The sequence below is a fragment of the Lepisosteus oculatus genome, chromosome 9, assembly GCF_040954835.1.
Source record: "Lepisosteus oculatus isolate fLepOcu1 chromosome 9, fLepOcu1.hap2, whole genome shotgun sequence".
Lineage (NCBI taxonomy): Eukaryota > Metazoa > Chordata > Actinopteri > Semionotiformes > Lepisosteidae > Lepisosteus > Lepisosteus oculatus.
In genome coordinates, this window is record NC_090704.1 from 437,126 (window position 1) to 464,265 (window position 27,140).

The 27,140-nt window shown below is 41.6% G+C and overlaps 1 protein-coding gene across 1 annotated transcript; it reads right to left on the bottom strand.

Annotated features, from left to right (window-relative positions):
• Window positions 1-1,270: 1,270 nt before the first annotated feature.
• znhit6 (zinc finger HIT-type containing 6) lies at window positions 1,271-26,370 on the bottom strand. The gene is made up of 10 exons (XM_015355242.2): window positions 26,235-26,370; window positions 25,893-25,958; window positions 24,192-24,298; window positions 24,010-24,095; window positions 22,586-22,689; window positions 14,046-14,114; window positions 13,749-13,829; window positions 10,552-10,632; window positions 4,046-4,170; window positions 1,271-2,345 (listed from the first exon to the last, which is right to left on the bottom strand). The coding sequence occupies exons 1-10, from the start codon at window positions 26,324-26,326 to the stop codon at window positions 2,263-2,265; spliced, it is 894 nt and encodes a 297-aa protein (XP_015210728.2). The 5' UTR covers window positions 26,327-26,370; the 3' UTR covers window positions 1,271-2,262.
• Between the last annotated feature and the right edge of the window lie 770 nt (window positions 26,371-27,140).

Below are 27,140 nucleotides of genomic sequence, written 5' to 3' on the forward strand. Positions count from 1 at the left end.
TACTCTCTGATCCACTTAGTATAGCATAATCCACCCATTTTCTTTTTAAGTCCCTGCACCTGCTGTACAACCCCTCTCTGATCAGGGTTGAAGCTACAAACAACAAGCACAGCAGTGGCAGAAGAAAATATATCAATAATATAATTTACTGATTATTATGACTGAACCATGAAAACTTATAGTGTATCACTGAAGAAGAGAAACACAAAGACAGCCAGGACTCCCCCACATCAGACGACTCTTGAGCAGAAAATCGAGAGCTGTAGAAAGTGTGCCAGGACCCAGAATGCTGTGCAGTAAGACTGTTTTTGCTAGGCGTCCGTTCACACATTGGAATTACTCAGTGACAAGTGTCAGATTACAAACTTCAAGCCCATTTGAAATATTGAAGTAGAGACAAAGCTGTGGGAAAAAATGGTTTTGAGATGGAAAAGTTAAAGCTATTTGTTCCAAAGGGATACAGCGTGCCAAGAGCCAGTGGAATGGATTAAAGCTAAGGAAACAGGGAGTGCAAGCCAAAGCTAATTTGTATCAACACTGCAAGACTGAAATTCTAAAATTAGCCCAAAGAGAACAGTCGCACATTAAAGAGTTTAGGAATTACAAGACCTACTAAAATACGTCTACAATTCAGCTCGTGTGAAGCACAAATAAGGACTAGGCTTTGAAGCACTCTGTATTTAGATTTGGTTTCTTCACATAAATTATAAAAGCGAGGCGTAAACACAGAAAGGCGAGGATAAATAGGACACCAGGAGGCTGTGCTGGCTGCAGACACAATATACAGATGTTCAGACATATACAGCAGACAGACAGAGGGAACAGCAGTTTATGTCTGTGCACAGCATTTCTTTTACACCTTAATCTCCTTCAAGAATATGAACCATTAGCAGAGCTGAAATGGTGTCAACTGCGGGGAAAATGACAGAACGCCTGCACATTTCAAATAACAAAAAGCTGAAGTTTCTCTTACAAGCTTTACAATTGTCAGACTATAACAAAGTTCAACTGGACATTTACTGTCCAGTAAATGAAAAAATTTACTGGACCCATAATATGAGTCTTCTTAAGGTTGTCTAAAACAAAAACAGTTCAGATTTGACACATCACACTCCTTCTGATTGTGCTGAATTTCAAACATTCCTAGACTGACACCAAAGGTAAATGAATTTCACTCAACGTTGAAGAAGTGAAGGAGTCCACATCCAGGTACTGAACAGATCTGGAAAATGGACAATCACCTTCAGAGTTTGCTTAACAAGTGCAGATATCAAACTGGCTTATTTTTACCTTTATTTGTATAGTCTTTGACTTTGCCATTTTCAGTACAGACTAATGTTTTTCAAAAGGCTCCGTATGAACAGTGAAGGCCCTGGGCAAATTAATTAATTTTATGTGATAAGCAACAAAGCATAAAGGGTGTTGCATCCTGGATGGGACAATTGGTTTTTGAACACTTCTTCCTTCTTAGAAATTATCACATCAGGCACTAGAAGTCTGCACACAGGAGCTCAAGTTTCTACTCTCTCTATACCTTTGGTTTAACAAAACTGTCAACAATAAAGAAGCAAACATGTTCAGCTCCTTGTAAGGAGGGTTTTTGCAGTAATAAAAAACATCCCGTGAAATGAAACTGGCCTTTATAAACACACAGTGAGAGAGTGGGAAATTACCATAATTATTACAGCACTAATGTTAGAAAAAGCCACACCGCCCCTACACAATGAAATAAGTAACAGTACATGAAGAATTGTTTAACTTGGCATTGCAGCCTTTAAAAAAAAAAATTAAAATCCGATAAGGTAGATATCAGATGTTGCACAAGGAAAGGAAATAGTAAGATCTATTAAAACCATTGCTGAAACAGAACATGAAACTCTTCAAAAAACAGCCCTCCAAATGAACTGAAAAAGATTTCAGCACCACTTTAACTCTTGCCTTCTCACAGGATTAACTGTAATAAAGGATGTTTCTCCATGGGATGAGAACAGTCTCCTTACTGGACTGATGAACTGCTTGATGTGAACTGCATAATTTACAAATAAAACAATCCCTTAAAAACAGTTAAACATGGGCAGGGCTGAATAAAATCAAGGTACTAAATGGTGTTTTGGAATGGGACTGGCTGCTGAGCTTCATGTTAAGATTCCACAGCCGGTGAGCAAATTCCCTTCAGGATATGAACCCTGCTGAGATCACAGCCGCCTCCTGTCCCAGTGATCCAACAGCAGGCTCAGCAGCGATGTCCGGGCAGCAGCTTCCTCAGTCATCGTCTACAAGCTCTCCTTCCTCCTGCTCCTCCTCCCTGGTGCCTTCTGCAGGACCTCTGTGTGCTGCCCCGGACTCTGTCAAAACAATCACAACATTTCTTTTAAAAGATGAGAAAGCGGAGAGGTGTGTGGAAAACTTTCCTGTCTTGCTGGAGTGCTTGAATCAACAGAAGAGATATTTCACTCAGATATCGGCTTGTTGCTTTGCTTATCAAGGCCAATAGAAATCAACGCTGTGCAGGGGGCGGGGCGATGAGCTGCTGACACGTGGCCTGCAGTTGGATACTGGAACTGAGTGGACAGAGGGGGGCCTAAGGCACACTTTTTCAACAAAACAGGAAATCTTTGGAAACATTGCTTTGATCTGTGTGCAGATCTCTTCCCCCCCACCCTGTGGAAACAAACTACTGCAAGAGACTTTAAACAGGGGGCCGAGAGAAGAGGATCAAGTGTCCAAGAGTTATGCTGGGAGCGACTTTCAATTCTGTACGTTCCAGTCTTTGGGGTAGTGCCCTATAAAATAAATATATTTTTACAGTTAGCCCCACTGCTGGACTGACTGATACACTGGTGGGTCTGATCCTAACAATTTCACAAATGTTGTACCTTTAAATCAGTGGACTCAGTGTGGCCTCGAAGGGAAAGTATTTTTATATATACTGCTTTTTCTTAAAACTTTCCAGTTCTATGATATCTGAAAACCACGTGGTCCATTACTGCTAAATAACCTCCTGTTTACTGTAAGAATTCTACACATTCTGCCAGGTTAACACATTCATTCAGAAAAGAAAAAATCCAATTACCCACTTCTCTGCAGTTCTAAATGTTGGACTTTTCTTCTTTCAGGAAGTCAGAACTAATTCATAGATACTGGGCTATCAACATGTACAGTACCAAATACAAGTAACAGAAGGGTATTTAACAATATCCATTCTGTTGTAGTATCACCAGAATCAAAATTATACCCTCCGACACACAAAGCAAGACAATATATAATGACTACAGTCCTGAGTTGCTTTTAAAACTACAGAATGCTTACATTATCTATATATGATGTCCATAGAGCTGAGCTCCAGACTGAACTCTTAACTCCCCTAGGATCTGCTACATCCTAGACTGATTCCATGTTCTAGTGTGAAAAGGAATATCATGTTTAAAAAGGTAAGTGGCAATATTTAGTCAATGGCTGTACTTCCAAGAGTGGACTGTGAGGGCTGTTTCCATGACAGACAGGTGAAGAAAAGGCCGACAGCACTCTGATCACGCGGCCATATCGGGGAATTTCCATACTGCTTGATTAATGGGCTCTTAACTGCAAACTATTTTCCATGTACCTATCACTGCTGTCTTAGGAGGGCATCGTTCTGTGGCATGTGAACGAGCATCACGCAGGATATTCAAGTCAGAAAGATTGACAAATTAGGTAGAGTAGAGGACTTGGCATTTGCAACCCAGTATGGTGCTGTACTGTGTATGCCAATGTGTTCCTGCCTGAAGGTTTTGATCATCATTTTGGCGGCAAAACTGAAGGAAGTTTTCAGCCCAACGCAATCATTTCCTCTAATCTAGCCCGTCGTCTATGTCAAACGGCATGATAAATAGTCCCCTGCTCTTACTTACCCCATTTAGACATGATTTAATGCTTTATAAAGAAGCAGACTTAATACAGAGCCAGAAAACAATTACCTCATAAAGCCTTTTTTCCTTTCCCCTGTAAGGTTCTGTACCTTCCAGGAAGTGTGAAAGGAAGAGCGAGAGCTCAGACAGACCTTTACCTTGTCCTAGAGGAATGTACTGGTCAGCATGGTCCTTCAGCACGACATGAAGAACTGGATACTCGATAACAGTCTTGTGTCTCAGACTTTCCAGGAGTGTCTTCTGAAGAAAGAGCTCATGGTACCTTCCAACAGAAAAGGGCGCACAGCTTTCATTGGCAAAGGGCGACAATGCGACGTGAAACCAAGACCTCAAACTGAAACTGCATCTCTTCCCTACCAGGCTCTGCTTGGGCTAGTCTCTTTGACTACACCTTTCAGGTGTTTGAATTTCTGAATCAACTCTCCTCGGAAAACACCGATCAAGAAAGAAGAAACTGCTCTGTAAACAACCTTCCATAAAGACCTCAAAACCATGCATGTCTACTGTTTAATTTCCTTTTGGGAAGAATAAAGCAGGCCTGGCAGAACAAAATATCATCACTACCATCAAGAGGTTACTGAAACCAAAAGAACCTGAAGCATGTGAACATGGTCTATAAGAAGGGCTGCAAAAGAGAGTAAGACATCCAGCCCATTTGGTAGTTCGCAGTTAACTGATCCCAGGATCTCAGAGATTTTTCTTGAAAGAAGCCACAACATCAGCTTCAACAAGGTAGCTGGGTATCTTGTTACAGACTCCCAAACCGCTTTATAACAAAGACGGTCCTGTTCTGATAAATGCCATTGAATATTAAATAAAATGTTGTTATTCACATTATTATAGTCTATGTTTTTAATTAAAGCTCGTCTTAGCCATTAAACCCTTTTGCAATCATAAAAAGAAAACCGTAAACAAATGCATTGATGATATGAAAAACATCCAAAATTTCAAAATATGACAAAGACATCAAAAATGGCATTCAGTTAGACATCTGGTATGACATTTAAAGTTATTTTCTGGCACTGTCAGAAGGAAATTAAGACTTAAACAGTCCTGTCTCAGATGCAAACAATAATGAAGAGGCAATAACATTATGGACTGAAGGTCTGCAGTTACTCGGTGGTCTTCATCACCCCCCATGACAAACATACTTGTCTCTATTCCATTTGTAATCTAATAATACAAGAGATTAAAAAGGAATTTGTAGCCAATGGAAAGAAGATTTTGGATTTATTCCCATTTTAACTATTAACCGAGCGGTGCAGAGGAGTCATGTTGTATATTTTGAAAAAGAAAATGTATTAATGGTCCTACTATTGTTACTGTTTACCTTATCAGCACCAAATTTAGCAGACATAATTAGGCATGCCCGTTTTCCTTGGCTGCTAATTAGGAAAATTTGATATGTCCGCAGTGTTATTAAAATATGATTTTTTTCTATCTTGAAGATCAACCGAGCAGTGGCGTCCTCACTCTGCAATATGTGCAGTTTAAAAAAAAGCCTCATTAGCGGCCCTACGTTTGTTATTCTTTACCCAACGGGCACCAAATTTGGCACATATGTGTCGCACTATCACAAAAAGATTTTGGAAAAAAATACAGATCTGTGCAAGTGCACACGGCATAGCCTGCATATCTATAAGTCTTTTGCAGAAAATTGCTACAGTCGTTATAACATTTTTATGACTTGTGTAATCTCCACACCACATTTGGTGCACAGGTGCAGGCAGGTCTGATTTCCTTTCCTGGGATACAGGCACCACAGCTATGACACACATTAGTGTGAACACATGCACATTACTCTACTACTGCATAGATTTTATCAACATGGGAGGCAATTAAGAACCAGCACCTTCGTGACGAGGTGACTGAACCTGGCAGCAAACCCTCATGGAGAAAGAACAATAAAGTATGCTGGCTCCACCACTGGAGAGTAAGTCCCCAGTCCCCCCCTCAGGGGTATCGCACAGGCAATCAAATATGTACAGGTTTGGTTTGCATTCCCAGAGATGCAAAGACCAGTTTACTCAGACGGTACTCCCAGCTGTCCTGGGATTTCTGATCTAGGGAGCTAACACCTGTCCCTCTGTCCCTCAGATGCTCCACCAACATGCTGGTCTGCTGTAGCGAGCAGCCTGGCTGAAAAGGCCCACTAGGACCTTTGCAGCACAACTGCCCCGTGGGCCTTTAAAATCCAAAGGCAACTGATAGCACAGAGCAGAGCCAGAGAGGCTTTTACCGATACCAACCGTCAGGGGTTTGCAAGAGGGCTTGATCATCGGCCATAAAATTCTCCTCGCTGGCAGTGTTCTACGTGCAAACATCTGTTATGTATATAGTGTTCCAATGAATGGCAAGCTCAACTGATGTGCACTCTTGCGAGGAAATTGCTGTTGTTTTTCAACATATTTATGTGTCTGTTATGAAGCCCCTTTGTTTCCCACTTTAATGCCCGAGCAGTACACATGCACTAAATGCAATTCCATCGAATTTTGGTTGCCAAGTTATGTTATATTCTGGTGCCTAAGACAACATCCTAAATGAACAGGATGAGAACTGAACCATTTTAGTCTTAAACCAAGAAGACTGTGAAATGACCTGATTCACTAATTCAAAATCCTCAAATGTACCAATAAAGCCAATGTGAAAACTGCATGGAAGCGCTTTTAAAACCAAGGACAGGAAGCACTTCTTTACCTTAAGATTTGTGGCAGTCTGAAACAAGTTACCCAGAGATGTCATTGAAGGCAATATCCTGGCTTTCTTCCAAGAAACAGCCATAAGAAATCCTTAATCCAATTAACTGCCAGGGGACTGAGTGGCTTCCTCTCATTTGTAGCCTCTTCTTCTGTTCATGGGGTTCAGGAAGGCAGCCTGAAGCACAGAGTGCTGCTGACTTCCCTGAATGGCCTCAAGACACGTCCACAGACTGCTGCCCAGCACAGCTTGGGGCTGCACACTGAACCCTCGTTAACCCTCAGAGTAGGGGGGCAGCTAAGTTATGTAACTATGTCTTTGATATGAGGTCATACTTCTTTGGCCAGAGACTGCCTTCAGGTCTACTCAGAACATTCATAATGAACATCTTGTTAAAACAAGCAAACCTTTCTTGGCTCCCAAAGTGCTCCTCTAATGAGGACAAGGGGGGCAGTAAAATGTGTGTATTTCACTTATTCTTCAATATCCTAACAGGGCTGGGGGGCAGATTGCAGATTTGGTCACCTTTGATTAGCAATGTTGCACTCCTTACTGTTTTATGATCCTGCCCATATTTATTACGCCATTAAGACTCTGTCTGGCTTTTCTTGTTATTGTCCTTATGTAAAAATTTTAGCTAACTGCCGAGGTCTCCTCTCAAGTAAATACATAAAAATCACTAGCACTGGCAAAGTTTGACGTAATTCCCAGATAGTTCCATTAAAAGCAGGAGGTGTTGATGAGATTAATATCCACTTACACAATTGTAGCAAACACAATTGTCATGACTTCATTCTCATTAAAACATTCACCTAATGTTTCAGGGAGGCTAACACAACTCAACTCAAGAGAGCTAGAATGATCCCTAGACCACCATAGACAGAAAAAGTTACCTTAAAATCATCTACACTTATGAAGGAGACATGAAAAAATAGATTAAAATTGGCTCAATACCTGAGGGAAACCACACTTAATTTTACTGGAAAATCAGGTATGGGTCAGTAAAGTCAGAACTGTCATTTTAGCTTTATAGCAAGAAATCTGTGATCACGAGGTTATTTGAATATAAAAAGTACACTATCTTACTCTTTACTTTGGGATAATTCCATGGACACATCTTAACAGTGTAGTTAATACTAACAACGGCAGAAGCAGAATGGAATCTAAAGGTCTACAGAAACATTTTGTCTGCTTATGCAAGAAGAAAATGCATCCATACTGTAGTTTTTGGGTGGTGCTTCATTAAACAGCACAACAATGGCCCAGAAAATATGGCCAGTGCAATCAAGAAGTTCACTGGGAGAAACAAAGGTGGAAAGTGTTACTCTATACAAGTAAACCTACAGCTGTAACGTTCTGCATAGACTGACGAAAACAATTCAGATTTAGTTGTGTGACAGTGATTCTACATATCAAATGCCACCCAATCCACATTCTAAGCTTGATCTTTAGATGCAAATGTTAGACAGAGGGATAAACATTCTTTGACTATCTCTTCTGTTACATTTGTGTTCTTATCACTATGAAATTAAACAGCAGGACAGCAGAAGCTAGCATGTAATCTTTCTGAAAAAGAAAAACAATGAAAGTTTGACAAGTTGTTCTTATTCGTTACTTGGCTTGTATTTGCAACAGTTAAATGTTTGAAGTCTACATAATTCTGAATTCAGTGTGTACATGATTAGGAAAACAAAACTAAAGGATAAGGACTTATTTCAGGGTTGGGCAAAACCAAAAGCATTTGGGGCACTATACAGGGTAAAACAAACAAACAGAAAGAAAAACAAATCAAAATAATTATCAAACAGATTGAATGAAGTCATCTGAGAACAAATGAGACTATAATCATTATGGCAACTACTTACTCCAAGATCTTTGAAACATAGTGAAAATGACAAATAGGACAATAATAGGACAATGCAAACTGAGAGGTATCTAAATTAGATTAAGCAAAGAAATTTGATCCAGTCTGGAACTAAACCAGAGCCAAGTGAAAGATGCATCATATTTAACGGGGGCAAAAACGGTGAAATTTTGACTTAACTTTTAGTAGATGGGAAATGATCCAAAGAACAAAAAGTGGTCTTTAGCCAAGAAAAAAGTTCAGAGAGCTGAGCTATTGTGGCAGGAGCAAACTGCGATAGGACTGAAACAGTGGAGTTGAGTTTTTTACATTATGAGTGCGCACACGAGACACAAGGATTAAAGATTTGTGAATAAGCTCTGTAGTTCCTGCAGCATTACTCTCCTACAGTTTCTGTGAGGAAGGCTGTGAGCGAATCTGAGGAGAAAGGTGGTAAGCAAGCCATGTCCTCTTCCCCTGCACTTGAACGGAGGAAACACAGCTCTGAGCAAGTCCTCCGTAGAGGCTGCTCCTATAAGAAAGGATTACAGACACTAGCACAGCCATGAAAAGCGCTCACACTCCCCAAAATGTTTAATTAGCATTAAGTATGCAAAGGCAAGGAAAAAATACAATTTGTCACCCACGGATAAACACTATAGAACTTGGCTCATTTTGATTTTTTTAGGATGGCTCTTGTACAATGTCTTCTGTCTGACTTTGTCACTTTCGGAAGAATGAGTATTGTATTTTTTTTCCCCTCATTTAAGTTAAATTTGCATGCAACAATTTCAAAATCCAGGAAAAAGAAAATCAGGATGCTCACAGGTAGCACTGTGTCAGGATGAGACTGTTAATGACAGCGTAGATTCTGAAGGATCACTAGCCAGTTTGATTTAATTACTGCCTTTGAAGTGCCTAACACAGAAGAGTGGTGAAAAATGAAGAATAACTCTGCGAGTGACTCCTCTGCAAGAAACCGTAAACTGGAGTTCTAAATTATTCCTGCATATGGGAGGGAAAGATCTGTATTCAAACCATAACTAATTCAGAGCAAGTGTCCGGACCAAGATGAGTCGAGCTATTTACAATGCAAACAGTCCTGCCCGGGCAACAAGGGGAGCGTGTCTGAACACAGACACACCTGCTCACAGTGAGGATCCTCTCTGAGGGCTAGCTCGGTTCTTTTCTTCCTTCACTTCTGGTAGCTGCTTTGGAATTGATCAGAACTACAGAAAAAAACAAAATCTTCAAATTTAGAGCAATTACAGTAATTCAGCCATAGAACAGGTTTTAGGAAAAAATATCTGGTGTTTTTCTGAAACATTTTAAGAATGATTTGGTAGAAACAATACTATCATTAAATTTGGATCTGCTCTCAAAAAACATTCCTTCTTGTTTTTGTTTCCAAGTGGAAAAACATACACATTAGCATTGTCCCAATTAAGAAGGTTAGCTTTAATGACTTGTCAAATATAGTTCCAACTTCTCTAAGAATAGTCAGTTTCAAGGTTATGGTTTCAATGAAGCCTAAAGAATTACAGTACTACTCTGAAAAGCATCCTTAGAAACCACAGAGCTTCATAGCCTCTAACAGATATATGGTTCTGGCAGATCACGCTGGGTCAAGATGCTGTTTCAGGTGCACTGGCATGCCTCTGCAGCACAGGCAGTTCAGAACAATAAGCCTTCTGGAGATAAACTATTGTGCATTTTTTATTATGCTACAAGGCTCAATTACCACTGTGAAGACTCAGCTAACAGAAGTTAAACACAGAGAAGTCCGTTTCCTCCTCTTCCAGCTTCTCAGGAGTGCTCTGGGTATCGTGTGAGAAGTGTGGCTATGGATCAACGGCAGTACGGTTTATCCTTACAAGCTTAAGGTACGACAGGTGCTAAAAGTCCTGAGGTGCACACAGGCAGGCAAACAGCATAAGAACACGTACAAACAAGAGGCAGCCATTCAGGTCATCTAACTTGCTTGGTCGTTAGGGTAAAGAAGCGCACCTGTTCCCATGCACTTCCACGTGTAGTTTTGACGTGGTTTTTCTGCATCACAGGAAAGAACGAGACAGACGCACAAAGAAAATAACTCCAACTCACCTGACAGAGTTTGACTGCCTGTTCTCTGCTTTCATGAAGATCCTTACGTGATCCAGAGGAGCATGCTGATACACCTTTAGCCTGGAAGACATTGCAGAACCGTGACGATGTAACCTGATCAGTGTGGTCAGGTCCCTGCAAATGTTTAGGACCTGGCTGAAAATTCTAATGACCAATTACAACAGGATTTCAAACAATATCTGATTGGCTCATGGGGACAAAGGATCAAATGCAAGGGGACAAGTTAGGGCAGCACATCAAATCTCACGTCTCCGAGAACACGGTGGGAGCCGGAGCACCAGGAGGCAGGGAAGCCTAACTGGGATTTTTCAGCTCTGGGTGAAAGACGGCTGTTTTTTATTTTTTACAACAATATATAATGAAATGGCAAATATATGTTGGTAATTATCTTAACCAGGTGCTTCTTCCCTGTTCTACTTTGCTACTTTTCAGAAGAAAGAGGGTACACATTTCATTGTGGTTTTTACATTAGAGCAGAAGAAAAGGTCACAAAGGAGATCCAGTCTCACACGGCTGCCCTACAGCTGAAAGTGTGCTTCAGAGTTTGCTTGTGCTTTCGGCATCCTCCCTGAAACAAAAGCGCTGGATGTCTTGACTGAGGTGATGGTCATGTTAAATTTCATTTTCTGAATGCAATGACTCATTCTTAAAGCAGTCCTGTGATGAACCATGCAGGCACACATGAAAAAAAATGACTTCCGAACACTGACACCTAATACTGAACCCAGACAAAGCAAATCGTCTTGCACTTAGCAAGAACAGTGAGTCAGAGGATTAAACGACAATCGTGAGAGAAAACAGGCCTGGAGTGCCAGTTAATAACAGCGTTCAGCTGCTGGTTTGGAGCTGTATTACAGGATACTGAACTTGCAATCACTCAACCCAATATTACAGCATCATTTTTAACCCCATAGTTAACCATAACATCAGCTACCAGCTCTGCAGACTGGCATATCAATAATGGAAATTACAGCTTGGATAATTAATGGAGTTAATTGTCCACAATCATTTTGGCATTGTAATATTTACTTCCTTTCAAGACTCGGGTAGTGAACCATGTGACAGTTCACGCTCAGGGGTCATGCAAATCTGACATAATAAAAAATAGAATATATTAAATTTTCAGGTTACATATATTTAAGATAGATATTTATCATATATCAAAATAATATTACTAGTTTAAAAACATTTGTTTTAAAATAATAGTTTTAATTAAAAGCCTGTAGTTTTCCCACTGTTTTGTGTACAAAATACATGCTCAATATACACACATTTGTGGTTTTATTTTAGTTTAGAAAAATAATATGACAACTAAAGCTGCAAACATCAGTGGCGAAGCCAACATATCATGATTTATTGGCAAGGGCATTGTTCAATGGAGCATGTATGTTCTTCTACCCTCCAGTATAACCATGACCCTGTTTGCACTCTCTCGGGAGCTATAAAACAGTTCTGCATGTTGTCTTCAAGAGATGTCAAAGGTCTCAAGCAAAGATATTTTTGGACACAACATTCCTTTGCTTCCAGAGTAATAGTGACCATATACAGTATACACTTAATAAGCACACTTGTATATTTGATCTATAGCAGAACACAAAGATGCCAAACACGGATATTTCTTAATAAAGCACAAAATGCTTCCTATATGCATTTCACAAAAGCCATTATTCTACGTACAATATGTCAGGGGTGTTGAAGATTCTGCATTTGACATTTAGGACGGGTCAAAGGTCACGGAAAAGGTATTTTTTTGGCCAGCGGATATTAGGGTTTCTGTTTGCATTCCAAAGTTACCATGACACTAACTGCACCCACAAAAGAGTTATAATATGGTTATGTGTTTGATGCTGTGGAGAAGTTAAAGTTGACAGGTAAGGTCATTTTTGCTAGAGCACATAATGGTTTCTATTAGTGTTCCATAGTTACCATGGCCCCACCTGCACTCATTATGGAGTTAGAAGCTCATTTTTACCTGAAAGACAGTTCAAAGGTTGTATTCAGTTGTCAAATCACATGATCAATCAGCCGTATTCAGCTGTGAACTATAATTCCCACAGCCTTCTATTTGTCTGGGATTAATCGCAGGACTGAGACATCCTATTAAATAGGTCACAGCAAATGCATATAACAGCACTTGAAATGTTACAGACTCGGAGTGGCCCTGCTCTGCCATTGGCTTGCAAAGGATGAATTTGCTTGGAGACAGTCTTGAGAGGAAGCCTGCCCTTGTCTTTGCACACCAGACTTTATGCAAGTTTGAAGCCAAAACTGTAAATATGAAGAATAAAAATGGGGAAAAGAGATGACACTGTGGAAGGCTGATTACATGCGGTCATGCACTGTGAACATGTAGAGCAGCTGACAAGATCTACCTTTATCTTGATTACAGTCATCTCACGTTTCCCTACGATTTTCTGTCTCAATAAACTGGAATTTAATCAATGATACTTATTCTACCTCTCCGCTCAAAGGCTCTTAAACCTGTCCAGCCTCATTTAAGCATTTAAGACATTAACCCATTTAATGAAGCAATGCAAACATCCCATTCAAACCATCTGTCTGGAGAACTGTTTAAGACCGCAGACTGCAGGTTCCATCACCGTTCTTTTTGTCTCTACTTGCAAAGAAAGACACACTCAGGTCCTTAACACAATTTAACTCCAAGAACGTAAGATCCTCTGAAAATATAATTCGCAGTTTCATTTCCAGCCCTCAGCAAGGGCAGGAGGACAGTAGGGAAATTGTCTGTCTACAGCAGGCATCTCCAATGCAGGACCTGGACAGCCCCAAGACACCGCGTTTTAGACTGTGCAGTGCCGGAAAGGCCCGTTGTAAAAGGAGGAGCTGTGCAGCCTTGTGATCACAATTTGAATCCAAATGGAGCCACAGGCTGACTCTTCCCTTAAGGCCCTGCTACAAGGGCCAAGACTGTGAGGTCCCTGTCACTGGACCATGGCCCCTATTGGCACTGGCCAGGATCTCCCAGCTTGGCAATATCAGCAGCAGACCCCCCTTCCCGAGCCTCCTTGTACAGTTTCCTTTTGGGGACCATGGCTATTCGTAAACATGTTTCAGAGAAAGCGACTGTGGAAGATGGCACTCAAACATTTTTCCAAATTTGGAATTCAAATTCCAAATTTTAGGTGTGTATACAAAATCGAGCAGAAAAGGCTTACTTCTGTCGCCTCACTGGCTCTGACTCCGTAGCATGGATGAATGGGGCTAAGATTTGCTCCAGCGTTCTGTCTTCTGGCACCCTAAAAGAAAGAAACATGAAAAAACTGTGAATGTACAGCAGCACAAGATGTACACACCCTTGATGAAAGACGAAGGGGCAGCTACAGGAGAACTTTTCCAATCAAGAATTAATCACCACATGAAGAATATAATTACCTCTGCATCCAAGTTAAAAAGAAATCTAAACCACAGTTAAGTTCTTTTGATGGTCTCCAACAGCTCTGCACATGCCTCACCTTCTCTCTACATATTCTGTGTGGCTCTGGGGAAACACGAGCTTCAGATGCCAGAAGAACCGCTGTTCCCTAAAGGATGAAAGAGGAGAGGAAGCAGGTTAAAGTCTTTCTAACTACCTTCTGCTGCCAATGGCAGAATCTGTTCTGATATAATGCAACTGCAGGTAATGACCAGCAAGTCTCACTGGAAGGCCATTCATCTATACCAGTGTTTTCCTGCAGGGTCTTCAGATGCCACAGTGTCTGTGTCTATTCAGTAACTTAGTGTCCAGGCACACTTGTTTTCAAGCCTGTCTCTGTGCAGAACATATCCTAGCATACAAACCTAGTAACTGCACTCTTTAATACCTGTATTTTCTTGATGCATCTTGGCAAGTTTCTCTCAAACTACAATGCAATTTCTGAAGAGGTCCTCAGCCAAGAACAGATTTAGCTTCAAAATCGTTCAGTAAAACCCAAACTGAAAGGAGTTGTCTGTCACTCTGCAGAGTTAAAAGGTAAATGTTACAGATGGAGCACTTTTTAAAAACCCCTGAACACATTTCCAAACTGTTTTTCTGAAGACAGCTCACCAAGCCCAATCTAATTGTATTCCTATGACTGGCAGATCACTGAAAACAGACATGACATTTTTGTGCATGAAGAACAAGTTAATCTAATTTGTCAGGGTGCGGATAACATACTGCGAGTGTCCAGCTGGCTCAGGTTTGACCACTAGGAATAGCTACATACTAGCAGGTAGAAACACGCTGGACAATAATTTGGGTTGCTTGGGGTTCTTAAATGTATCCAAAATCAAATTAGGACATTGCCAGCACAGAACAAAACTGACATGATTGTCTCTCTGATGCTACAAAAGCAAACCTAGCACAACACATCACTCTCATCCAACTGATGAGCGAGGCCCAGTAATTGGAGAACAAAATCTGCTGGAAAAAACTGCAATAAAACTATGAAACAGAACCGAAATCTTAATGGGGACTGACAGTATTTTACTTGGCAACAGACAATTTTTCCTTCCTTTTTGATCCAAACAATGTAATCTTTTCAGCTTCTATTCTGGTGCTGTTCGACTTGCTGGAAGACATTTGCAGCACAAGAAACAAATTTCATGCAGAGTTTGCACTATATAAACACACGCAGGTACAGAAAGCTTACGTCATTCCCAGAACTGACACGGAGACAGAGAGAGGCTTCCTCTGTTTCCACCAGTGGCTGACACTACAGTACTCTTTTACTCTGCAACCCTCCACAGGAGCTCCAGGACACCCAGTGACAGGATTTCAAAGCACTTCGCACAAAAACATTTAAGGACATGCAGCCTTCTGGCTGGCAATTGACGTCCACAATGGACACATGGCACTACATCACAACCGCTTCCTTAAGAGCGATGGGAGTTACAGGGGTCCAACATCCCAAACAGCAAACAGAAAACACACTGAAAGACAACAGCCCACGTCGGTCTCTGCTCATCACAGTACCAGCAGCATGTGGCAGCTTATTCTCTCCCAACCGCAGCCAGACAGGAAAGAGCTGAACTCTGCGCCCATCATTTTATTTTTTCATCTTTTTTAAAAAATGTACAGGGGAAGGGGCAGTAACATCCAAACCGCTGGAAAGAATTCTGGAAGAGGTGTGGGCCTGGCTGTGCACTGAGAGAAGGCAGTTATTAGTTTCCACTTGGATGTGGACAGGTTAGGGGTCTAAGGAAAATCCCTCCAGGTGCAGAGGAACTGCCTCAACCTCCTGGCTGGCTGGGGATTTATGAGCGCTTGCTGAGGCTTGGCAGGGACGAGGTGTGGGGAAAGCCATGAGGGCGGAGGTGAAACTCCAGGTGTGAAAGGAGTTTTCTTCCTCTGTTGCTGCCGAGACAGGAGGAAAATATTTTCTTAAAATCTGGGTTCCAAAAGCTGCCAATGACATTAAAGACGGGATCCAGGCTCCTGCCGAAAGATCAGCAGCTAGCAGTCCGCTTTTCCAACAGAGAGAGAAGTCAACAACAAGCAGGGGTGAGAGGAAACCTGTCAGCCAGCAGTCCAGCAGTCCTCCCCTGAAGGAACTCCAGTCTGGAAGAGGTGATGGTTATTTCTACTGCTCAGGCTCACCCACCACATGTTCTGAAGCAGAGCAACCCAGTCTGTTTTCCTACTGTAAATCTATATTACTATCATTATCTTACTCTGTTTTGAGATCTTTTGGCTTTTGATGCACTTTTAAAACTTCAGCCTAATCTCTTCAATCTAATTACCTTCCATTTCTGAGACTAATCAGCGTTGAAAATTGCAGGACTCTGCAGAATGAAACAAATTGGAATCGTGAATTTTCTGGTTGTAAAAATTAAATGTTGTTTTTCTTAGATAACGCGTAGCAAAGCTTGCATATCCACTATGTGCTTTTATAAATAATACCTCATACACTGAAAGATAACTTAATAAAATGTTGCATGATGCCATAAAGATGAAAAGACTCTCGCTGTTACACTATTTGTAAGGTTTTCAATCTGCATCTCCCCTGGACCTCAGAGTACTGCTGCTGCTGCTGCTTCATCTGACACCTGGCACCTGGTTGCCCTTCAGCTACTGTTCACTTAACTACCACGGAGCAAACCAAACAGCACTGTTGCTAAGGTATAAGTCACAATTCATACGCCCAATTGCTTTTTGCCCGTTTTGATGATTCATTCGGTAGTCAGTCCCAAAATCATAAATTACATTTAAAAAAAACATTCATGAAAACAGTGTTCCACAGTTATGATTCTAAAGCTGTATGACAGTTTGTGTACTCTAATTTATAGTTTCTGGAAATGACTCCTAGCAGAAGTTCCAGATTAATTTCTTAAGAATTCTGTATTTTTTCTAACTTGAAAATGACATTGCCCCCTTTGCACCAATGAATCTTGGCTTGCTTTGAGTTTTCACAACATTTCAAACCTCCTACAGGCTATCTAAGGCAAAGCAGGAGCTCACTGTCAAATCCTGCCAAAAAAAAAATACTTCTTGATAAACAAAAAGGACAGCTCAGATGCTGCAATTCACTGGGAAACCAAAACTTTCCTGTGCCTCTGGTTCCTGCCTTTTGGTTTTCAAATGATCAGAGTACAAGCCTGGCCAGTGGAGAAAACTAAGAGACATGTACCCGATACAACAGCTGGGAGTGGAAGAAACAACTGTCCAACAATAAACTTTTTCTGAACTGAACCTCTGCATCCTGAGAACCTTTAGGTTTTTCACTTACATTTACCAGTTAAAAGCCTGGAAATCACCAGGCAAGAATTCTAAGATTATGACTGAATATGCAGCACAAACAGAAATGCTCTGCCGTCTCGTCAGGCATTTAACAACAAGCGCAGGCTTCAGCTCTCTTGCTTGGAGACATCTTCTCATGAGGAAAACAAACAGCGCTGGATCGGTGCACAGAGAAAAGAATAAGTCAACAGAGAGATAAGCACCCGAGGCAACGAAAATAAACTAATCAACACCCTTGGCGCTTGTAGGCCTACTGAGGAACAGGGAAAGGCAGACCTGTTTCCTCCAGGCAGCAACTGGAAGACAAAAGAGAACAGCGCCTGCGTACCAATATTGTCCCCGAGCCCCTTGACATGTTACTCACTCGCTTTTGGTTGATCAAAATAAAAGGATGAAGCAGAAAGGACTGCTCCATGACTGACTGCGTTTGTAGCTCATTTCATCAGGAGAAGAGACTGGGAATACGCAGACATGGCCATCTCCCCACGTGTACTGCAAATACATGAGTAGTGATAAGAGCTCCGGAGTACCACAATAAAACAAGACAGATTTTTGTTTTTGTCAGGGAAAAGTAGGCAAGCACCCAGCAAGCAGTGGAGAGTGAATTCCATTCCATGCAATAAACTGTATTTTGTCTTTGTGGCATGTGATACTCATCAAGGGGAAATTCGTGCCAAAGCTGAATTTCAGAATAGGTTGGGTCGGGATTAAAGGCTTTTCTGAATGAAAATTTATGAGGCCATTTAACACAATATGTGTAGCTTTAAAGAAAGGAGCTGGAGAGGGAGGAGCCGAAGATCACAGGCAGATGTTCGCTAAGTAGTTGGCATTCGGCTAGTATCTGACTTCACTGCGAAACTAACATTGTGTTTAAGGCTTAGTTTGAGAGTCATACTCCTCCCAGTATCACAAGAGAGGAGACCAAAGCTGCTCCCAAGACAGGAGCTCTGTGAACTGGGCTGTGTCAAAGGAGTTCACTTCCAGAAGACATAACGATAAAGCGTATGAACAGCACTGACCAACTGCAGCCCAGACAGCACAAGTCGGTGGCCAATCAAAAGCACTTCTACTCAGAAGAAGGAGCAACCACAGACGCCCGGCAGCTGGGAATGGACTAAAGTTTTGTCCACTGCAAATCAAATAATCCTCAGTGCCCCTGCAACAATGTTTAGAATTAGTCCAAACCATTAATTTAAATGCAATAAGAATATCTGGGCCATTTCTTTGCTATTAACACAATGGTAAACACCACTTGGAAAAAATCCCAACATTAATTTCTTATCAGCCAGGCAGGGTCAGAGTCTGAGTGGTACTTCTGGAGCCCAGCCTCAGATGTGTGCTCAAGAGGTATTCTGCTAGTGGGCCAGAAGAAGATATTTGTCAAATAAGACACAAAAGAGAGCACTACTGGAGAAGCCCAGCAATTTATCTGATGATTTTTAAACCTATAAAATGCTCTGCCTTCCTCGGCTGTTGCTCCTCCCACACCGCACTTGACAAAAACAAGTGGCCTGGCTTTAAAAAGAAAAATCCCGTTCACAAGCATGTAGTTGCAAACTCACATTTACATAGGAGCAACAAGCTTAATAAGGGAAAGCCAGAGGTAGAATAAAACCACATTTCTATGCTGTGAAAAGATTGGGTTACTATAGGCATGGGGGGAAAAATACATACTGTATGCCTGTGGAAATGTCTAACAATACCATATGGATATATTCTGTGGTGTATCTATACCCCATGTATATTTCAAAAGGTAATTAATTACTGTAATTACCAAAGCTATTTCCAGTCAAATTCTTTGTTGTGTGCCCTTTTCCCCAACATCAGTAACCAAGCGCAGGGAAAGAATGCTTTAATTCACACACCCATGCCCCAGCCACTCAGCCAAGCATGAAAGCCTCTACATCCAGCCGCCAGTAATTCTCTCTATTTATCTGGCAGCAAGGGTTTGTATCATGAATATGTCGCTAACCATCTGCAGTCACTTGAGTATAAAACATCTGCTTTTTATATAGTGTACTTGGTACACTCTGAAGGCTTTTTACTGCAATTTATTGTATACTGTTTCGGCACAAACTGTTGTCAGATTTAAGCTAACCCATATGATCATGAGACAACACATTCAAACCAAACCAGGGGCTGTCACACAACCTAAGACGGTTCTGACTTGTTCCGGAACAAAAGTGCACAGAGGACAGTGTTCCGAGTGAAACTCTGCTTTCCCGGGATTGGGCAGTACGTTTACATTTAATTAATTTATTCATACTTTTTTTTTTTTAAGTTGCTCAGCCTGGTTATGATTTTAGCTTGATATCTATAGCTGTTTCTGGAGGTTGGGTCAATGTCTGAGGATCACAGTGGGGATCTCTTGTTTTTGCCCCCTTTCAGGACAGAGTTCTGACTGGGTATCTCAGGCAGCTGGACCCTACGGAAGGACAAGCAGAAATGGATGGATGAAAAGACAGTGAAACAGCGTTTCTGCTGCGGAGCCTCTGCAGGTGTGAGCAGGACAGGGGGAGAGCAGAGATAAGAAGGACAGAGGTGAGGATGAGAGATGGAAATCTGACATAAAGGCTTACGACCCGCAATTTTTAAGAGACGGACCATTCACCTGGACCCTCGATCATCTTTAGTCCACCGACCACAATTCTTTGTGACCTTGAAGTATGTAGATCCTTCAGTCCTCCACAGCTGCCGTCCACATCAGGGACTTTTGCCAAATACACATTCAGCAGCCCACAAACACATGATCCCTCCAGCCATTTCAAGGTCATCAACAGGCCACCAAGCATGTTCTGCAACCTCACTTCCTACACTGCAGCAGAGAAACAGGAAGAGCCTGCCTGCTCACATCAGGATCAAAGCCTTTTCCAGTCTCGCATTTTACCCCCTCACCCCCAATCCTGACCACCCTTCCCCCTCCGATTCACAGGGATTCAGCATCTCCTATAAAACACAAAGAGAGGCTCAACCCATCTTCAGACAGGGCTCACACCACCCCCAGTAGCCAGCGACTGAGGAATTGTTCCCACTGCTGTCAGATTACCATCTTGCTCTCCTTTCACCTCCACTTTGCTCCTCTTTCTTTCACATTTCCCCTTCACCGCTGTCCCTCACACCGCTGTCTCCCTGTTCTCGGCACATCACAAATCACCGCTGAACTCCCGAGCATGAAATTAAGTTATCAAGCACTTCTAAGTGAACAGTCGGGGACTTTGAGTAATGAGTCCCTTCCCAGAGGCATATATATTTGTACAAGATAAGGTCAATTTATTGGCCATATACAATTTCTTACATTAGGAATTTGTCTTTTCTCATACCCCAACTTGCTCTCATAGACAGAGAGAGAAGCCATTTATACAGCGCCCCTGGAGCAGCTGGGGTGAAGGGCCTTGCTCAGGAGCCCAAGGGAGTAGGATTCCTCTGCTGGCCACGGGATACGAACTGGCAACCTTCCAGCCACAGGTGCAGATCATTAGCCACAGAGCCACCGCTCCGCCCTGAAGCAAGGACCCAGTTATCTCCCTTTTGACTGATGAACAATATGGTATATCCCATTTTTAAACACTGCTGTAATGCAGAGCAGAAGCAGCGCCTGCCTCCTCTCTGGACTCTCCCTTGATTTCACTCTGACTGCAGGATCCTGGGTTCACACCTCTCATTAACTTCACTTTTATTCATCTACAACCCAACAGCCGTGCGTCATCTAATTTACTAAAACGGACTTCTAATGACACACAGAACGAGAGTTAAGCTATAGTGAACGTGCCAAAACTCAACACTCTCCAATGCATGCATCAGCATCTACTACAAAAGCAAAGGAAAATTTAAAAGGTTGGATTGCTGAAAATCAACAGGCATCATGTCTTGATGCCCCAGGACGAGTTGGCAACGTACAGTCCCCTCATTTTTATTACGGGATCAGAATGATTAAACTGTTTTTAGTTTTGAAAGAGAGAATGTGACTGATGCCATGACAGATGGACCTTGGCCCAAAAGCCCACGCAGGAAGGGGTGTGTTTGTTTTGGAAGGAGCTGCCACGATTCACAGAGCTCTCAACTCCCATCGGATCAGCCTGGGAGGTGAAGAATCTTCTAAAGGCATCAGGTCAAGTCTTGACTCAGTCTCAGAACTGCGGCTCTCTCAATATATTTTACCATTTTACTGTACAGGTAACTAGTGCAGCTCTCACAGGTAACACTCTGAAGCAAGTTAATATTGTATCACCAGGTCCCAATATATTCTCCACAAGACATTTCAAAATGATAAAAAAAACATCAGTAATCAAATAACAACACTAACACAAACGTCAGGGCGTACTAAAAACCAAGAAACAAACTCAAGGACATCTCTAGGATGTAAACACTAGTTAATGTAGCAAGTTACTCCAGGAAGTATATAGAGATTCATTTAAAGAGCTTTATGGGCAGCAGGAGAACTTCAAGAATCACTTTTAGGTGATTCTTCAAATTATTTTTCTTTCTGTGATGCAACCGTACACCAAAATGGTAATGGACACAAACCCACTGAGGCAACACAAACGATTTGCTTTTTAATCTTTTCTTGCACTGTTTCTTCCTGATGTCTATTTACCAAGAGTGACACCTTGTGGCAGGAGCAAGATTACGACACGGCTTTGGAGGAACAGTTAGGATGAGGAATGAGTGTGTGCTGGGGTACGAACTATCAACCAGGTCCAGAGAGCCGCAGGACATCCTCAGAAACCATGAGAAAAGTTCCACCCGCAGTCAAGTAGTGTGTCAACAAATGAGGTCTCTTGCAGGCAATGTGTTCTGGCAGCTCTTGCATTGTCTGAATTCTACAGCTCTTTCAATATTTTATCATTATTGCAGTACTGCCTGTGGTATTACTAGACTATGATGTAAAATCTAAACTTTAAAAAAAAAAATTATCCCTCAGTCAAATAAAGTTAAGAAACACGATTGGGGTGTCATGACTTTTAACGTGTATATTTAAATAAAATAGCAAATATAAAACAAAATAGTTAATAAGAAAATATTAACTATTCAGAAAATATTGTGGTAAAGACAACATAAAAGAACCGGCATTAAAAGCTTCACCTTGTTCTCTTAGCCGTTTGACACAGGATGATGATCGAAGTGAAAAAGCAAGACCTCCAGAAGTCAGATGTAAAGCTGGAGAGGCTACATGCTGGGGCTCAGCAACAGCACTCACACCATTAGAGCTGTTTCTGAAGAAGTCTTACTTCCTCACAGGAAGGGGAGATGTGATACTTATCCGATACTTGAAGCAAAAAAAAATGGAAATCATACTTTTTATGAAAGAACGTGGAGTTTTCCTTCCTCTTCGAGAATCCCACTGGCAGGAATTTCAGGTCCAAGTGGAATCTGCGGGCTTGGTTCCTCATGAAGTTGAGCTGCAGAGGAGGGGGGAGGGGGGAGATGGAAAGAGATCAGACAGCTGCTGAAGCCGAATGCACCAGTTCTATACACACACTTGCCTGCCAGAAACTATGAACCAAATACTTTCTGATTTTCGGGAGTTTTGAAGTCAAGCCCACCTCGATCACACTTTAAAAGTAAGGGCTACGTGACCCAGCAGAATGGCACAATTCAGAAAAAGACGCGTTCCGTGCCTAGCAATGTTTGTGTAGCGTACACTCCTGACCGCAGTTCGTGAAATGACTATTCCTTCATAAGACCATGACCACAGAATGATTTGTTTTAGCTCCATGTTTATGAACTTGGCTTCTATTTAGAGACATTCAAAATAAACACGGAAAACTGTTTTCCTTCCTGAGCTTTTAACATACTTGAGAACCTCACACTAAAGCAGGTAGGAGGAATGAGCCACACTAAACATCTCAAAAACAGAAGTGAGAAGAAGGGAAGCAAAGAACTTGGTCTCAAAGGCATCAAATGTTTTCTTTTTAGAGAAAAAAAATAAACTAGCCAAAGTTTATCTTTTCAAATGACCCCTTCTCCCATCGTTTCACAGAATATGCTTACTGTGTCCCACCAACCCACACCTGGCCTGCAGGGAGCCCCAGTGGCTCAATACCAACCGTGGTAGTGCCGATGACTTGGCTACAAGACATCTCCAGGCCCAAGAGAAGCCCAGGGGATCTAACTTGTCTGAATTCCATAACAAATCCAGAGCCACCATGGGTTTCGAACCATGGCTCTCCCTGGCAGTGTTGTGTGCGCAAACGCTCCTTCTAAAAGCCCGTGGTACCCTCAGGACAGACTCACAGGCTCTCCAGATCGGTGAAACCGAATTCAATATGAACGTGTGGCACTACAGTGCACATCCCTGGTCACGTGAGTCACTCTAATAATGCAACATTACACTTGATGAGTAATGCAACTCAACTTCAAGCACTGCAAGGCATTCAATATCTTCTTTTATTGTTCTCCACTTTCTTCTTTCCTTTTTTGTACTCTTTGAGGTACTCAGCTGGTCCAGATCAGCTAACTCAGACAAAGCAAACACTGAGAGACAAAATCCGAGAGACCGAGGAAAGAAATTTGAAGACTCTGGGTATGACAGTGTCCTTCATCACCCTAACAAAAGGGATTAAATTAATCCAAACGATGACCAATGATTAAATGGTATGAAAGAATCATTGGCTGCAGGGCATCTATCTACCTTGTACTTCAGATGTAGCAATTCAGATGTGTATGCCACTGAACTGCCACCTTGTAACAAACCGAGAAACTGCAGGAAGTTAACTTACATTTTTGGTTGAGAGTGGCCTGTGAATAAGAGAATCCCTGCCTGCACTGTCCGCCAACCTCCCTGCATCCTCCAGGAACCTGTAATCTGCAAAAACAGACCCCAAGACAATGTCAAGCAACTGTTCTGCACAGCCAAGCAAATACCAAGAAGGGATTTTAAACACAGATTCCCAGGGCTCACCACAGAGAAGATTCATTTCATCAAAGTCGGCAACGGGCACAAAGGCGGTCTTATCCCGCACTCCACTGCATCCTGAATCAGATTTGTGTCTCTTCACACAGGACAAGCTGGAAGAGGTAGAAGAGCAAGAAAAAAAATGCAGTAGGCCAAACTTTACTTACTGCAATTCAGTCTCAAAGCAGGAAGCAAATAAATCACAGACAGATATCAGAGCCTTCATGCTAAAGCCTTCCGAAAACAGGAGGCCAGACTGTTCTGCTAGCGCTGCTCCTGGAAAAAACAGACCCTGCCTATCTGTGTGCAAACCTTTCCATCTTTTTTTTGTATTTCTTTTGCATACACTGACAAGAGATGCCTTCAGCAAGATGCAGTACTATTGACGGAGCAGAATTACACTGAGCAGAGCCTTAAGATAAAGATCCACACTGACTGCAATGAGGCACAGAAAGTCAAAGAAAGCAGGACAAAGAAAGGGCACCAGTGACTGCTGAAAGAAAAAGAACTTGAAACCCTTTTATTACATCACTAGTCCCTGAGCGCCTTCAAGGTTCTGCAGTGCTGAAAAACTATTCTGATCAACCCTATTTTTGCAAAAAGGGAAATTGAATTAAGAAAAAAACTGCTATCCTGGATCTTTTTAATATTTATATAATATGTGCAAATGTGCTCGAATATGGTTTTAAGAAACATTTTTCAGTTTTCATATTAAAATGTCAAGATAGAGAAGAAAAAAAATATGGATAGATTGAAGTGCGTTCATCGCCCATTGCTGATTACAGAGCATGTCAAGTTCTTTCAGATCTGTCAAGTACAATACATGCAGCACAAAACTGGAACAAAGGGAAAACGCTGCTGTACGAAACAATTTTGTTGTTGCAGTCTGGAACAAGATGAAGTCAATACTGTTGTTTCTTTCAAGAAATTGCTGAAGGAGATCTTGGCATCAATTAACTACTAACTTCCAAATGAGAAACTGAATATTTGGACGTACAGGCCTACTTTCATTTGTAACTATTCTTACGTTCTTATCTCTTAATTTTACAGGCTTTCAAATAAAAAGGAAACCCTCATATGTGATGCAGAACATTTCAGGTTATTAGTCTAGTGTCTTAAAACCAATCAATTAAAATACCCAAACTGCTGTTTAAACAGAAAGGGATATTTCCTTAAAAAGTATGCAGCTTGGTGGTTTAATTAAGGCAAGTTTTCTGACAGGATGATAGCTATGAATGCACCTTTTTGAGTGCATGTTTACAGTGTGTTGTCACACAGGTAGGAACAAAATGATCCAAGCTGTTTTCTAGGGCTTCTTCCAGATAAATGTCTGTTCTTACTATAAGCAATTAGTGTAATATTTTTCCCAAAGGGGAGGCACGTGTGAGTGTTGTTTTAATTTGGGGAAATAAATTTGCCTGTTTCCAAGATGAAAAAAAAAACAATTTCCTTAGTGTTGCCACTGTGGCCCTGGCACTCAGTAAACAAGAGCTTGTTCCACCTTAAAGAAAACATGCTTATGTCTGCTGTCAGTATTGGGTACATACAGAAATTAGGAATAATCTACAACTTTGGGAAAACGAAGGAAGGGAAACACGAGTGTTCAAGCGTGCCGTCTGATTTCCAGGAATGTGATGGGGGATTAAAAAAGCCCCCGGTAGAGACAGGGGCAAGTCCGCGTGACTGAGCAGCCAACGGGGGTCTTACCTGCAGGAGGGCCTCATGCAGCGCGGGCACCTGTATCTCGCTTCTTCGGATCCGCAGGCTTCACAGCTGTCATTAAAGAAGCAACGCACCCCTGAGCATCCAGCACACAGAGCTTAGCGACCAGAGGAAGCGGTAAGTAAATTACAGCGGGGGGAAATCTATCTGCAAACAGACCTGAGATTAACTGCATTAACATGTCATACGTCGTGCAGTTAAATTCATTTTATGGAAAATTTTTAATCTAACAGTTTCACGCTTCGATATAGCATCTATAAAATTAATTGGCACGACTACGTTACAGTCACTTTCCTTTAATAAAATAATAGATGAATGGACTCTTACTTCGACAATGATATTTTTCTTTTTATTCCTCTCGTTGTGTCAGTCGTGTTATCGAGGTCATTTTGATTTTCTGGAGTTATTTCTCTCTCCATTATAACTCTTTTCAAGAAACGATGCAAAACACTTCTACAGACCCACGTGTAAAACACAGCCGTATTCCAGATTACTAATGACGTTACGACAGTGTTTCCTGGCAATTTGAGTCTCCGCAGCTTGCCGTAGGACTGGGGGAAGGGACCGACCAGATTTATATAAGGGCGCCCCCTTGTGTAAATACTCCCTCATTACACCATATATTTTATTCCCTGCTCATTAGTGGAAAAAAATGCCAGTATTGGACAACAAAACTTACACAAATGCATTTTTGACTATTGTAGGAATGAATAAACAAATTAATAAATGAAATACTATTTGCAGGCTAAAATCTTAATTTACCCCCTTGAAGAGATGGGATAGTCATTTCTAATTATAATGAAAAATAATTACAGAAAACTGAGTAAGGCTCACAAACAATCCTTAACACATGTAGGACTGCTCTCCAGATTAAGTATTAAGGTTAAAGGTAAATAATTTCTAATACCTTAATAAAGTTTGCTTTGAAAAACAAGCACATTAAGTATTTTCCATATGTTTGTCATAATTGCTATTTCTTAAATAAGTAATAGATTAAAGTAGTGCTGGGATATTGAGTTTAATTCCCTACCTGTGCTGCTCTCTGCATGGAGTCGGTATGTTCTCTCTGTGTTTACATGTGTTTCTGGGTGCTCCAGTTTCCTCCTACAGAATAAAGACATAATGGTAGGTTAATGGACTTCTGGGAAATTGGACCCTGGTGTGAGAGTGTGCGTGTTAGTGTCTCTGTGTGTCCTGCGCTGGACTGGCGTCCTGTCCAGGGTGTATCCTGCT

Coding starts and splice junctions, on each gene's coding strand:
- znhit6 (XM_015355242.2), bottom strand. CDS start 26,326: ATGGAGAGAGAAATAACTCCAGAAAATCAAAATGACCTCGATAACACG. Junction 10,633..13,748: donor GAGCCAGTGAGGCGACAGAA/GTAAGCCTTTTC, acceptor AATGTCTTCCAG/GCTAAAGGTGTATCAGCATG. Junction 4,171..10,551: donor AGGCAGTCAAACTCTGTCAG/GTGAGTTGGAGT, acceptor TTCTGTTGGAAG/GTACCATGAGCTCTTTCTTC.